At 36.7% G+C, this 15,034-nt stretch overlaps 1 protein-coding gene across 1 annotated transcript; it reads left to right on the forward strand.

Moving 5' to 3' along the window:
* The first annotated feature begins 628 nt into the window (after nucleotides 1-628).
* On the forward strand, nucleotides 629-11,912 carry CISD2 (CDGSH iron sulfur domain 2). Its single transcript, XM_065877822.1, has 3 exons — nucleotides 629-758; nucleotides 9,337-9,551; nucleotides 11,184-11,912. Exons 1-3 carry the CDS (start codon nucleotides 656-658, stop codon nucleotides 11,271-11,273), a joined length of 408 nt encoding a protein of 135 aa, XP_065733894.1. The 5' UTR covers nucleotides 629-655; the 3' UTR covers nucleotides 11,274-11,912.
* The last annotated feature ends 3,122 nt before the right edge of the window (nucleotides 11,913-15,034 follow it).

A 15,034-nucleotide genomic window follows, 5' to 3' on the forward strand; every position in this document is an offset into this window, starting at 1 on the left:
TGAATGGCAAATACCTCAAGGTCTCGGAGCAGGATTATACCAAATGGCCAAGGGGCAGAGCTGTAAGCAGTTCCTAGTTTAGCGAAAGTATTTTAACTTCTTTAAAACAACAACAAAAAAAAACAGACTGTAGAGGGAAGAGAGCGAAATTAGGCGCCGCGGCGGGTAGAGGAGAAGGGTGCTCTGAAGAGAATTTGCAGTTCTGGGGTCGCGGCTGGGAAGAGGCCAAGAGACGGGCCGAGGTAAAAAGAGACGCCAGGAGAAACTCACTTTTGAAAGGCACTTCCCGGTTACAAAGCACTCTCTTGTGCTTTACCTCCTCCGACACAGTATCCTTTCTGCGGGCCTCCAGCGTCTACAGACGTAAAAGGCCCACCGCAAGAGCCCTCTCCAGCACCGAGATTCCGAGGCGGGCCTCGCTACCCGTCAGTCCCCGCGGCCGCCCGCATCCCCTCGGCATCCCCCGGGCGCGCGCACGTCACCCGCCCGCTGCCAATCGGCGCCGGGCAGGTCGCCTCTCCTCGCGTGCCCGCAACCCCGCCCCGCCCGGTCCAGGCTGCAAGCGCCCGCCGGCCGCTTCCGCTCTCGGCGCAGGCGCGGCAGCTCGGCCGGATAGCGGCGGGGGTCTGGCGAGGAGCGGACGCCGCTGGCCAGGATGGTGCTGGAGAGCGTGGCCCGCATCGTGAAGGTGCAGCTCCCCGCGTATCTTAAGCGGCTCCCAGTCCCCGAGAGCATTACCGGGTTCGCCCAGCTCACAGGTAATCTTTGCCTTCAGCCAGTCCCCATCCTTGTAAGCTTCGCAAGGCGGAGGGTAGGGGCGGGCATCTAAAAACCCTCGGGCCGAGGGGCGGGGCGGAGCTTGGCGGATGGCTCGTGACCCGGTGAGTCTGCGCCCCGAGGGAGGTGGGCGCGCGCCGGCGCTGCTGCCTGGGAGCGTGTGTGAGGCCACTTCTCGGTACTTGGCGGCCCGGGGTGCTTATCCTCGTGGCTGTTGCCAGTGTCTTTACGTGGCGAGAGACCAGGTTTTTGCAAAGAAGGTGCTGAGTTGGGAACGGGCCCATCTCTTTCATCTCCATCGCTCCCTGCAGTGTGCCTGTTTAAAGCAGGGTAAGTCATCGTTATCTAAGGCACTGTGTATCAGACTGTCCCAGCTCTTGGCTGGGTTTTACCCACATCGTGTGGGTGTGACTGTGTGGGAGAGAAACACAGAAATGCACATAATATGTATTGCTGTTTTATTTAGCAGCAAAATTAGAAAATAAACTCCAATCCTATAGGAGAGAGTTGACCTATCATGGGGTCATTTGAGGTCACCTCCATTACTACGGGCCTGGAGGCAATTTAGTTTCCTGGAGTTGAAAGAAAGATACCTTTGCTAGTATGATGGACCAAAAATTAGAAAATGAAATTTAATGAATATATGTAACATCCTGTACTTAAGTTCCCTCCTTTACAAAATAGAACCCAGAACTCGGGATTTCACATCTAAAGGATGAAAATTTCCAGAATGCAGTCAACACTTGGAAGATTTTGTTGGGTTCTGAGCTTTACAATGTAAGTTGGGATATTGGTGAACCAGACACAGGGACTGATTAGGATGATGAGGGGGGGAAAAGCCATATTAATAAAGCAAACATTGAATTCATATGTCCTGACCACCAGGGTATGTAAGCATGAATTAAGATAATTCTGAGGTAAATAGGGCTGCTTAGCTTGGAGCAGTCTGGAGATCTATGGTAGCTGACTTAAAATACAGTATTTGGAAGGCTGACCAGCGGAAGAAAAATAAGATTTATTCTGTGTAGACCAAAAGACAGAACTAGGGCCAAATTAGTGATAGTTATTCGAACATGGATTTTAGCTCCATGTTCAAGAAATTTTTTTTCTTTAATTAGAGAATACTTTACCAAACACATGGTGCTTTGAGAGCTATCCCCTCTCAGAGATTTAAAAAAAAAAAAAAGCAGTGTCTGGAGGTGGATAGATTAAATAAAATGTGATAAACTAGATGACTGTTCTAAATCTAGAGATTCTTTGCATAATGGTCATAGACATTGGCTCTTGACAAATGGATTGTGAGATTTTTAACACTTTTAGATGTTAAGGGGTTTGATAGAAAGCATGTAATTGAATAGAAAGAGTGGTAACTGAGTAATAAACATTAAAAAGAAATATCTAAACATAGGAACAACATAAAAGTAACAAAATGAAAAAACTTTCAAATCACGTGTTTGTAAACATCAAAGTCTTCTGTTGATTTTACTAGTTTATTCTGATAGATTGCAGCAATTATGTAAAAATTTGCCTTTTTCTCCCCTTATCATTTCTTTTACTGAAGTACTTTACATATTTTAATGTATTCCTTATCTTGTTCTAACAACTACGTATGTATATAATCTTATTATAGATTAGCATCACAGTAGGCCTAACCATTCCCCTGCAGCTGGAAATTTGGAATGTTTTTATATATATATTTTATTCATAATGTTCAGTGGTAAGTAGCTCTGTACCAATTGTTATTTTTTCCTTCTTTGAATTATACCCTTGAATATATTCACTAAATGGTAATACCAGGTCAAAAGGATATGATCATTTTGTGACATTTGTTCCCAGTTGCCAACTTACCTTAAATATTTGCATAAATTAACAGCTGAGTTTTTAATAGTCAAGAAAGAAAAAAGTCCCCTTGCTCCCACCTCAGTCCAGTTAAACCTGAATTATGTGTGTTGATTCTGATTGTAGCAGGTTTTATATTCATTTCAGTTTTCTGTAAACAGAGTATAGTTGAAGCAGATTGGAAAGTACGATATTTGATTTAGCGATTAGAAGATTTTCAAACCTTTTTTTTTTTTCTTCTCAGGGATTCCTACTGTCTTTCTTCTCAGGGATTCCTAATTCCTTAAAGGCATTAAGGAAACTCAACCTAAACCTTTTCCCTCTTGAATCAATAATTTATAGTAGTTTCTTCTTTAAAGCTATAAAATAGTTAATGTGAAGACCAATTCTCAGAAATAATGACAACTCTGATAAATATCTTTATAGTGCATATTTAACTTAAGTCCCATTACGATGGGACAATTTAGTTCTCATTGTAATGTCCATTTATTTAGGAAACGTTAACATATTTGTAATAACTACTTTATGAGAAAAATGAGATAGTCTGTTTGGCACTGGATAATGAGAATATAACCGTTGCAGAATCTGTTTGGGAGCATTATGAAAGAAAAATTGCAATGACCAATTTCCTCTCTGGGTTTCGCCTCCTGATTAGATGGTAATAGCTAATGACATTTGGCTCTCTTGAATGAACTTCTTGTAGAATCCATCTTAGACTTTTTTTTTTGCTGAAATTAAAACCTGGAAGATAACTTTTCAATATAATTGTTTAAAATGTCTACTGGACCAAAAATATTTTCATTTTCTATCTATGACAATTAGAACAAAAAAAAAGTTTCAGTTCTCATTATTGTTGCCTGTTTTTCCTTCCCTGTTTAGACCCAGTGGTTTTTTAAAAGCAATGGACTCTCTCACGATGACTCTGCATTCTTAGTAAACACTTGAAGATCCTTAATTACTATACAGTATTTATAGATAGTCCTTATCTATCAGAAATGCCTTATCTATCTATGTTTAGGTTACATTGTTACGAGTGAGGCTTTTAAGGTAAATTAGTGTAATTCTGCCCTTTGGAAGTATAATGTACTCAAATACATTGACTTTTAAAAAAGCTTTCCCTGTCATATAAACTTTTAAAATAGAATAACAAAACTTCCCATTCAAAAGTCAGAAAAGTTTATATCTAGATTTAAAAGCTAGCTATGAAACTTTGAATATAGTAGTTCTACCCCACTTAAACTAGGTAGCTGCTTTGAAACGTAATGGTTTTGCTCCTAAAGACAAAGCAATGAATCCTAAGACTATAATAATATTTTTCCCAGAGTAACACAAACATGTCAGAGCTGATGCTTCAAGGGCATTAGCTCTAGAAAGGGCCAATTTTGAGCAAAGAATTTAAGAAATGGAACAGAGTTGAAAGCATGTTCATAGCAGCCTTATTTATGATAATCCCAAACTGTAAGCAACCTAAGTACCTAGCAACAGGAGAGTGGATAAAGGAATTATGGTATATTCATAGAGTGGAATACTGATTAGTAATAAAAAGGAACAAATTAATCACTGGATGAATCTCAAAAATTTTATATTGAGTGAAAAAACCTTCGGGTATAGGAATCAGTGGTGGGGAGATAGACTAGAAGGGGACAGGAGAATACTTTCTGGGGTGATGGAAATATTTTACATATTTTTACACATTTTCAGTGGAGGCTACAAGGGTGTATTTAATTGTCACAGCTCAGAGCTAAACACCTAAGATCTGTTTATTGTATGTAAACTTACCTCAATTGTTTTTTTAAACAAATAGAACAAAAGGTGAGTTTTCTTAATAAGAAAGGGTAATAAATCATTAAGTTCAAACTAAAGAGTTGCATTTATTAACATGTAAATAATAAAGGTTATTTCTGAAAGATTGAAGAATTTTATTTCAGAAAACTTTTATTTTTGAGAATTTGGGAAAATATTTACATAGTTACTGTAAGTTGTAAAAGTTTTTTCCCCTTTTCCTAGGTAGACCGACTGTATTTAAAAGTCAGTGTAATTAAAGATTATACTAGCCTTTGTGGAGAACAATTTTGATGTCATTAAAACATTTTCTTCCATGTAACCACTCTGCAATTTAGAATTCCTGAAGTCATCAAGTATTTATTGAGCACTTACTATGGGCCAGGCAGTGCTCTAAATACTGGGACACTGTTGTATTTATAGTCGTGAGTGGAAAAAAGATTTTAAAATTGATTATTAATTTCATTTTATTGACCCTTTGGTCCTGAATAGTGTATATTAGGTTTTAAGTGGTAATAGTAATGCCATCCATTAAAAATATTTTACTTTCATTTTTCTGTAGTTCAGAAATGAAGTCATTTCTATGTTTTACCCATAATGATACATAAAAAAAAATGTTATGAAATTATCAGCAGTCAAGTTGCCAGTATTATTTTTATAGTATCATTATATGCAACCTTTTTAAAAAGGAAGAAAAATACAGCAAAATAGAAATACAACAAAATGTTACCAACTCTTGAATGGTGGGATTAAAAGTTATTTTGTTTTTTACAACTTTTCTAAATTTTCAAATTTTGTAAAATAAATGCTATTTCTGATAATCCTAAAACAATTTAAAAGTGTACTGTACAAAATATACATTCTACCTAACAGTTAGTAGGTAATAGATTTCCCTTCACAGTGCCTAATATATCTGCAGTAGCTCAATATATATCAGACAGGTTCATAGGAAATAGCCAATCTTAAAGGTTGTTTCTTTAATTTCTTGTTTGATTTTTCTGTATTTGATATTTATTCATCAAAAATCAGCCTTAATAAATGTACTTAAAATGATTTAATTGAGCTTTTCAGACTGCATTATTTTCCTTTATTATCTTTTCTGTAGTTAAATTGAAGTTTGTCATCTTTAAAAAGTAGATTTTATTAAATAAGACTTGTATAAATTGTTACTTTGTTGTAGGAAATAATAGTACCTTTCATCACTGTATTACTATAGAGTAGTGTTTTACCAAGGAATTAAGTGTGGAAGGACAATGTTTTCTGAAGTAGATTTTAAAACAGTATTAATACCATTTATTCCCTGAGATTTGTGGGTTAAGCCAGGAAATGCTAAACTTAAGAATCTAAGTTAATGTTTTCATCTTTACATTCTCATTCATTTACTTTTTTACTTTGAGTCACTTAACCTCTCGTGACTTTTTAATTTTGTAGTATACATAATAATACTTAATGTTATTCTACATTCAAAAAACATGTATTGAATACGTACTGTTTCAAGATACTATACTGGATGTTGGGGCCAATAACAATCTAAGATATTTATTGCCTGATCTAGAAAATAAGTATAAATAAATAATTACAGTACAATATGGTGAGTGAAAAAGGGACTGACATTTATGCTCTGCATTCATTAAGTCACTCATTTAACATTTATGAGGTATATACTTTGTGCCAGGAAGAGTAGTACACAGCTCCTTTTCCTACAGGCTCATGGAAGAATCAACTTTATAAACAGATAGCAGTAGTATGATAAAAGAAACTTCGGAAAAGGGGCTTGGAAACAAAGGAGGGAGTGATTAATTTTGCTTTGGGAAATGAAGAAAGATTTCTGGAGGAGGCATATTTGACACCTGTTTTAAATGGTCCACATGAGTCAGGCCACAGATAGAAAGGCATGGCAGACAGAAGGAATTCCTTATGCAAAGGACACAGGAAGCCTTTCACTAGGTAATAAGTAGCTTTGGCTGGCTTCAAGTACATGAGGGATGGGATATTTGTGGGAATTGAAACTGTCAAAGTAGCCTTGCCATGTTATAGAGTTGGTACTTTATAGGAACAGTGGTCTATAGCAGCACTATCCAGAAGCCTTTCTGTGATAGAAATGTTCTCTGCTGTCAAATATGGTAACCACTAGCCACATGTAGCCCTTGAGCTGCTGAAATGTGACTGGTATGTCTTAGAAACTGACTTCTGAATTTTACTTAATTTATTTAAATAGCCACATGTGTATTAATTGTGTTTTTTATTTTCTATATTTTATGATACTCGGACAACTTGGGGGCCTTGCTGGCCAGGGAGAACTTGCCCCCTCCAAGGACTGGCTAATGCCAGGAGATAGTAAACTACTTGCCTATGAGCATACTTTTCATATGCAAACCAACCAATCCAAAGCCTACACTCCAACCACTTCCTTTATCTAACTCTCACTTACCAAGCCAGTATTTCCCCTGCCCTAAATCACCCAGGGCCAGATATGAGACAACTAGGGACCACCCCTATAGCCCAGAGCCCACTGAAATTATTCAAGCCAGCCAATCCTAAATGTTTACTCTGCCCTACCTTGCCTTTTCTGTAGAAACCACAATAAAAGCTTGTGCCCTTTTACCTTCTGCCTGTGACCAAGCCTCGTACTTCCCCATGTGGTCCTGGGTGGCACGGTGTGCCCCCTCCTCTTGGGAATTGTAAGTAAACTCTTCTTTCAAGGCAGTTGTCTCCATGTCTGTCATCTTACCATACCTGAGTAAAACAGAATCCTGGGTACAAATCAAAACAGTGTGGCTAGTGGTTACTGTATTGGACAGCACAGATCTGTAGGTAGACCCCTCCCCCACAAGAAACAGTTCTTTGTCATTTCCAGAATTTTAATTCATTCAAAAGATTTATGTGGGGCTTCCCTGGTGGCGCAGTGGTTGGGAATCCGCTTGCCGTTGCAGGGGACACGGGTTTGTGCCCCGGTCCAGGAGGATCCCACATGCCGCGGAGCGGCTGGGCCCGGGAGCCATGGCCGCTGAGCCTGCGCGTCCGGAGCCTGTACTCTGCGACAAGAGAGGCCACAGCGGTGGGAGGCCAGCGTACCGCAAAAAAAAAAAAAAAAAAAAAAAAGATTTCTGTGGAGTCTTTCCACTCTTGTTATGAGAATAGAACAGCCAGCTTGACTGGCAGGATCTTACCGTTACAGAATTTCATTCTGGTGACTAAAAGATTATATCCCCGAAGATTTCTACTATATGACATTGTCAGGTTTAGTTAGCAAAAGATTTTTTTCAGGGGAGTTGCTCCAATCTCCATAATCTTAATAAAAACTACCATTTATTGTGTATCCTCTCTGTGCCAGACACTCTTACAGGTGCTATTCATACATAAATAGGTTGATTCGTCCACAACTCATAACAAACCTTTGGCGTGGTGTTGTATCAAAAATAATTTCATTTTGGAAGAGTTAATATTAAGCCAGTCTTTGAGTAGTTTTACTGAGAGAAGAACAGATAAAAGTGTAGATCTGGGGGCTTCCCTGGTGGCGCAGTGCTTGAGAGTCCACCTGCCGATGCAGGGGACACGGGTTCGTTCCCCGGTCCGGGAAGATCCCACATGCCGCTGAGCCTGCGCGTCCGGAGCCTGTGCTCCGCAACGGGAGAGGCTACAACAGTGAGAGGCCCGCGTACCGCAAAAAAAAAAAAAAAAAAAAAAAAACGTTTAGATCTGTTGAATTTCATTCATAGTGATTGAGGACAGGCTTTGCGCTTACTGTCCTGGACTAAACCTGCTTAAGCTACAGTTTACGCACATGAAAAATGGGAATAATAATGGTGCCTACCAAATACAGTTGTTTAAACTAACACAGTGTTAAACGAGGTAATACAGTTGCACTCTTAGCATAGTCTGTTCATTTATCATTAATATTTATTAGTATGCCTTAGCACATGACGTTCAATTTTTCTTTTTCTCCACTAAGCTATTTCTACATAGTGTTTATTAGCAAGATATCAGGTTAGCATTCAGTGAAGGATGACAGGTGATAACTCTTTAAAGGCAAAGGATTCCCTGCAGAGCCCAGCAGAGGCAGGGTACTAGCCAACATTTGATAAATGCATGCTGAGACAGTTATCTTGGCTTCCTGGTGTGTTTGTCTCCGCAGGCGTAGGAGAAACTTATATCATTTATAAGTGATATAAATTTCATTTATATCACTTATATTCCCTATCCCCCTAAGACAGTGCTGAGTACTACAGAAGGCTTTCATGAACACTTAAAGAATAAGATGTATCTAATGAGAATATTCAGGATGTGAAAATTTCGACTAGCTCTTTAAAATAGCTTTTACACAACATTTAGGTATTTCTTTAGGAATCACTATGCCTTACCAAAAAATGTAAATTAAAGCATTGAAGACGTGTTCTTTCTGAAATTATAAATCAGTGGTAAGCTATTACGGGATATTCTGTTGTATGATTTTAGACATGGTGGAAATGTTTTCTAAACCTATAAAATATATCACATTGAATTTAGTTTATAATTATGGTGATCATAATTCCTGAAATAAAACTAAACACAAATATACTTAGTGAGGATAATGATAGGATATTTGGTAGAGGACCCATTTCTGAAAATTTTGTTTTCCAGTTTCAAAAGTCTCAAGTCAACCCACAAATAAAATAAGGTGGTCCTAGGTATAGGTGCCTTATTCACAGTTTTACAGATAAGTTAGATAGTTAAGAAATTAAAGTGAGAAGTGAAGAATAGATAAAGAATAAGCTCAAAGATGAGACATGCTGTTTAAGTTCCTTTTTTTAATTTTTATTTTTTGTTTTTACAGTAGGTCCTTGTTGGTCATCTGTTTTAAACATGGCAGTGTACATGTCAATCCCAATCTCCCAATCCATCCCTATTTGAGTTCTATTACAGGAGCACGCAGACTTTAACAAATCTGTACATGTTTAGTTTCAGAATGGCTTCGGTTATTGCCTTTCCTTGGTGTACTTGCACTACTTGGCTACCTTGCGGTTCGTCCATTTCTCCCGAAGAAAAAGCAACAGAAGGATAGCTTGATTAATCTTAAAATACAAAAGGAAAATCCCAAAGTGGTGAATGAGATAAACATTGAAGATTTGTGTCTTACTAAAGCAGCTTATTGTAGGTGTTGGCGTTCTAAGACGGTAAGATGTCCATTTACATGTCCACTAAAATTTGTGCAGTTAAAATGGTTTTGCTTCTTAAATCCCCAGTTCTGTGGTCCTGTGAGATTAGGTATTTTTTTCATAGTATTCAGCACTGAAAGTCTACTCTAAATTAAAGGTCGCCTCTTAATGATCACTATATTTCCTACATTAGAAAAGTTAGACCAGCACAGAAACTTGGTTGGGCAAATTACTTAATCTTTATTACTCTGATCGTCAGGTGTTTTAAAATCTGATAATATATTAATATCACAGAAATTTTTGAGGATTTAGTGAGACGATGTATGTACAGTGCCTTGTATGTAGTATGAGTTAGTAAATGGTAAGTATAATTACGGATGATTTTTAATGTGGAAATTAAAAGTTTGATGGATGCAACTAGAGATTATCTTACTAAGTGAAGTAAGTCAGAGAAATACAGATATTGATACAGTATGATATTACTTATATGTGGAATCTAAACTATGACACAAATGAACCTATCAAGCAGAAACAGAATCACAGACATAGAGAACAGACTGGTGCTTGCCAGTGGGGAAGGGGTTGGGGGAGGGGTGGAGTGGATGGTTGGGGTCAGCAGATGCAAACTAGTGTATATAGGATGGCTAAACAACAAGGTCCTACTGTACAGCACAGAGAACTATTCAATATCCTATGGTAAACCATAATGGAAAAGAATATTTTTTAAGAAAAGAATGTATATATGTGTATAACTGAATCACTTTGCTGTACAGTAGTAATTAACACAACATTGTTAAGCAACTATACCTCAATTAAAAATAATAAACCAAAAAAAGGAGGAGTTTGGAGTGATAAATTATAAGTAGTTGATGAGATCTAGTTTGATCGTAGGCTATTTGAGGCTTTAAATACAATAATGCTCATCATCGCATCCTTTGTAATAACAAAATCTTAGAAACAGTCTAGATATCTGATAATAGAGGAATGGTTAAACTATGGTATAATACAAGTGATGGGATATTAGGAAGCTATGAAAAGCCATGTTTTTTAAAGAATATTTAATAACATGGGAGCATGATGTAATATAAGCTAGAAAAGCGTATTACAGTATGATCTCAATTTTGCTTAAAAAAAATGAGTACACAGGAAATACAGAGGAAAAAATATACCAGAATGTTAATTATTGTTACCTATGAGTAAGTTTTAAAAAATATTTTTAAAGTATTTTTTAAGTGTTACAGTGTGCATGAGTTTTATAGTAAGAAAACGTTATGAAATAATTTATTTTGAATTTAAATTACATCCTTTTAAAATTTAAAATAAGTAATGAGGTGAGCTCAGATTTAGAGCTTTATAGAAAATAAGAGCTTATTTTGATGTCCTTTTATAACTATTGTATTGACTTGTTTGGAATCATCCAAAGCTTTTTATTTAAAATCTACCAAATAATTAAATACTTAAATTTGTTAGATTTGCTGTAGTATTGGAATGTAGTTAGGTTAGATAGAGAATATATCTGTTACTCAGGAAAGCTATCTGATGTGTTTCTCCCCCCAAAGTAATGGCCTTTTCTTTATAAGATCACGTCACAAATATTTCTATTTATTGAATCATTTAAAGAATAACACTTGTAATTTTTTTCCTTTTTAGTTTCCTGCCTGTGATGGCTCACATAATAAACACAATGAATTGACAGGAGATAATGTGGGTCCACTAATACTGAAGAAGAAGGAAGTATAATAGTAATGAATTAGAATGGAATTCAATTGTGCGCTGTAAAAACTTATAACAGTATTTTTCCATTCTTTGTTTATAGAAGATCTTTCAAATGGTGGTCTTAATTATTGCTACTGGTTGAATAATTATTTCTGCCAATTTATTTTCTTGTTACACTACTGTTTATATTTGATACTTTGTATATTCAAACAGTCATTTATATAAAAATTAAATTGTACAACCCTTTCATTCTGACTTCAAAGAATTAATGTATCTTCCTACAATAAAACCAACATGTTTAAATTTTAATTGAGAAAGCTTTTGACAGTGAGTCCAAAGCTGTTTGTTTGAATGTCAATATTTTAAAAAGAAACTGTACTTTAAAAATTTCTCTCTACATTATTAAATATATTATTTTTTAGTGCTCTTCTGTTTTGATCATTTGAAGTGATTTTTCCCCTTTTGGCCTTCCGTATTCCATGCTTTTTAGATCAAAAAGAAAACTATTGCTGTCAAGAATTGCTTGAGTTTTCAAAGAGAAACTCTTTACTTTATAAATATTGTTCTCTATAAATATGAATATCCCAATTTCAGAAAAGACAGGAACTGGGTATAAAAAGTTTCAACAAGGAATGATTATTTACATTATAAAAGACTTGTTTACTTTATAAAAGACTTGTTTGTGTCTGTTTACATGTGTTGTGTGTATGTCTGACTCAGTGACAGGGTGGGGTGGCAAGAACACTTAACAGCTAAACCTCGTGAGCTGCTGCAATTTGAAGGTCAATTAAAAATAAAGTAAATCTGAATTTATCTTAAGATGATAACAGTTCAGTGTTCAAAACTGAGTCTATATGAACATTTTTCTCTTTATTCCAGTGTATACCAATCAAACATAAAATACAAAAGGCTTGCAAAATAAACTTACTGGAGAATCTTTAAAACTTGTAATTTTTTAGCCTAAGAGTCTATTTAATTTCATATGGCAATTCTTATATTAATAGCTATCCTTAAGTCTGTCTATTAAAGCTACAGTCCAGTCAGTTCACTGTGCTTGCTTTATATATGAAGAAGGTTTGGGAGGCAGGCATATTTAATTCCAATGATCATCAAAGCTAATAGTTGCTGAGCACTTATATGGAACAGACACTGCTCTAAGCATGGTACGTGGATGTTTGGTTTATTACATGTATCAAAGCTTCTATTATGTGATCCTGGTTTTCTTGAGAACAACAGCAGGAATTTTAAAGGTAGGGTTAGAAATGTAGGTGTGGTTTTGAGAAATTTTACAAAGTGTATGTACAAAATTGTTGCTCTTTCCTCACCTGTGAGTAGGGAGAAATATAACAGTGCTCTCACTTTGGCTCTGGATATTTTCTCCCTAAGACCTTCTCTTCAACACCCTTAAGGGGCTTCAATTATTTTTCCACAGTTGATCACAAGACTTGGAAAAAATCCTCCTCACCAGAAGTTTGGATATCCTGGTCTGTGGTCATGAAATGCTTTTCTTAAAAAGCATTCACTGCAAATCAGAGCAACATGGCTTTGTACATGTTCTAGTGGTTCCCATTCTTAGATTTTACAGAAGGTAAAATTTTCCCCAAATGTGGAGACTAAAGTGACATTATCAATGTTAAAATTATTAAGTAAGAACATTTAAAAAGTTGAAAACTATCTGATAAAAGGTAATTTTAACATCCCAAAGGTAAGAAGGTTATACTCTCGAATAAAGTTTTTTTCTCCCCACATTTTCAATTGTTAAAATTTGTTAAAGAGTTGTACCCAAGTATTTTCCCACATGTGCAACTTCTTCAGAAGCATGGGGTTGGTAGCAAGCTGTTATTTTAACTACCCCTTTACGTAACCATTATTACTAGTTGCCCTCACTTCCTCTTGTAAATTCACAGAATTCCACCACATGTGCCTTAAAAAATTGACATCTAATTGAAATCTAACTGCATCTGAATTGATACAACAGAGGATAACTTAGCTCTAGAAATACATATCTTGGGTCTCTAGAACCTTTAAGAAACAGCTGTATTGTTACAGTGTCACGTTATGATCATTTTGAGGACCGCTACACCTGACCCAGGGGACTACTCAGTTCCCTGAGTAGTTTACTTTACTCAGACCTGAGCACCACCATTACATAAGTAGGTTTTCAAAACTGTTGAGCAGGCTTGAGGTATGAGTGACTCATTCATATCGGTAATTAAGCAGGTCGTATTATGGTAAGCATGTGACAATTCAGCTTTGAGTTCAATGCCTCATATGATGATTCATTAAATTACATTTGTATTTTGTAATCTAATTTGTTAATAAGTTTATGGGAAGCTAATTAAGCCAGCTGCTAATCTATATAGTTCTGTCTTCCTTATTGTGATCCCACAGTCTTCCATTGGAAACGTGCTATTAGACTCTTCCTCTGCAAAGAGAGTTTTAAAATTTTTAACAGGGTTCTTAAATTATGATGGATATTTTACTTACTACTTACCAGAAACATCTAATTGCAATTTACATGTTTAGAATTCAGTTGTGGAGCATCACCAATCTGGAGAAGACCAGGAGACCTGTTACTAACACGTACTTTACTGAGAAGTGAGGGCGCTCAGGTCCCCATCTTCAGCGTGTACATATTCTTATTCTGATTCTAATAAGTTTCGTTATCTGACTTCTGCTCCTGAACAAATCATAAGTATTGACAGTGTCCTGCTGGAAGCAGGTAAACAAAATGTGACAGCTGACAGCAGGGGAGGGAACCAAAAAATAAATGTAATGTGAACATTAAAAGGATAGCAGCTTGAGACAACTTTATATATAGGGTCCTGCACACCACAGGCCCTGAGAGCATCACTGTTAGCAAATTATACAAGTGACGTTTAATGATGAATTTGAATCGAGTAGGTTATGGTATGTAAGAAGGCAGAATTATGTGTTGCATTTGGTGATAACCAATTTCCTCTTCAAATAGTTAAAAGCTGAGTGCCTAAAGTGGTTTATCCAGGTGGAAAGTTTATGCAGAAAATACCTTGAATCGTTCCTTGATTATTTGGAGACTTTATCATAGGAAGTTTTTCATTCAGTTGAAACATTTTTCAAGTTTAATGACTAACTCACTACCTAGTTTAGTCAAAGTATGAGGAAAACTAAAGGAACAGTGATTTAAACCACGTAAATCAAATTAGATGACCTCCTGCACCTTAGGGAGGATTACAAATCATGTGTAAAAATCATTGAGCCCCAGTTCCGTGACTGCCCCACTGCCTTGCTGGCCGTGCAGTCCCTTTGCACCAGAGGTGGGATTGTAAAAGACTCTCAGAGCTGTTGTTTTAGCTATGCTGCATCACCTGATATACTTTAGTTTGTCATAGTAATCTTTTGCTGGAAGCTCACTTTATCGTGTTCGGAGAGTCGTCTGTTATTTTTTGCAGGAATCCAGTTTAGTAAAGTCATGTAGCAAGCATAATTTTTATATAAAATGTAGACTTCATATTAATTATTAGCAATTGCATTGTGCAATTTTCTATTAGTTATGGTGGGAGTTTTTTGTTTTTTGGGGTTTTTTTGGCCACGTGACATACAGGATCTTGGTTCAACCAGGGATTGAGCCCATGCCCCCTGCAGTGGAAGCGTGGAGTCCTAACCACTTGCCTGCCAGGGAATTCCATTTATGGTCTTGAAGGACACTGAAAATCTGTTCAGAAAGGCAAATCTGTCATTCGGTCAGAGATGACATCACTTTCTAAGTTTCCTTTGGTTTTAATGCTTGAATCTTTGCTTACAAA

The sequence above is a fragment of the Phocoena phocoena genome, chromosome 5, assembly GCF_963924675.1.
Source record: "Phocoena phocoena chromosome 5, mPhoPho1.1, whole genome shotgun sequence".
In the NCBI taxonomy this organism is placed as follows: Eukaryota; Metazoa; Chordata; class Mammalia; order Artiodactyla; family Phocoenidae; genus Phocoena; species Phocoena phocoena.

Coding starts and splice junctions, on each gene's coding strand:
- CISD2 (XM_065877822.1), top strand. CDS start 656: ATGGTGCTGGAGAGCGTGGCCCGCATCGTGAAGGTGCAGCTCCCCGCG. Junction 759..9,336: donor CGGGTTCGCCCAGCTCACAG/GTAATCTTTGCC, acceptor GTACATGTTTAG/TTTCAGAATGGCTTCGGTTA. Junction 9,552..11,183: donor GGTGTTGGCGTTCTAAGACG/GTAAGATGTCCA, acceptor TTTCCTTTTTAG/TTTCCTGCCTGTGATGGCTC.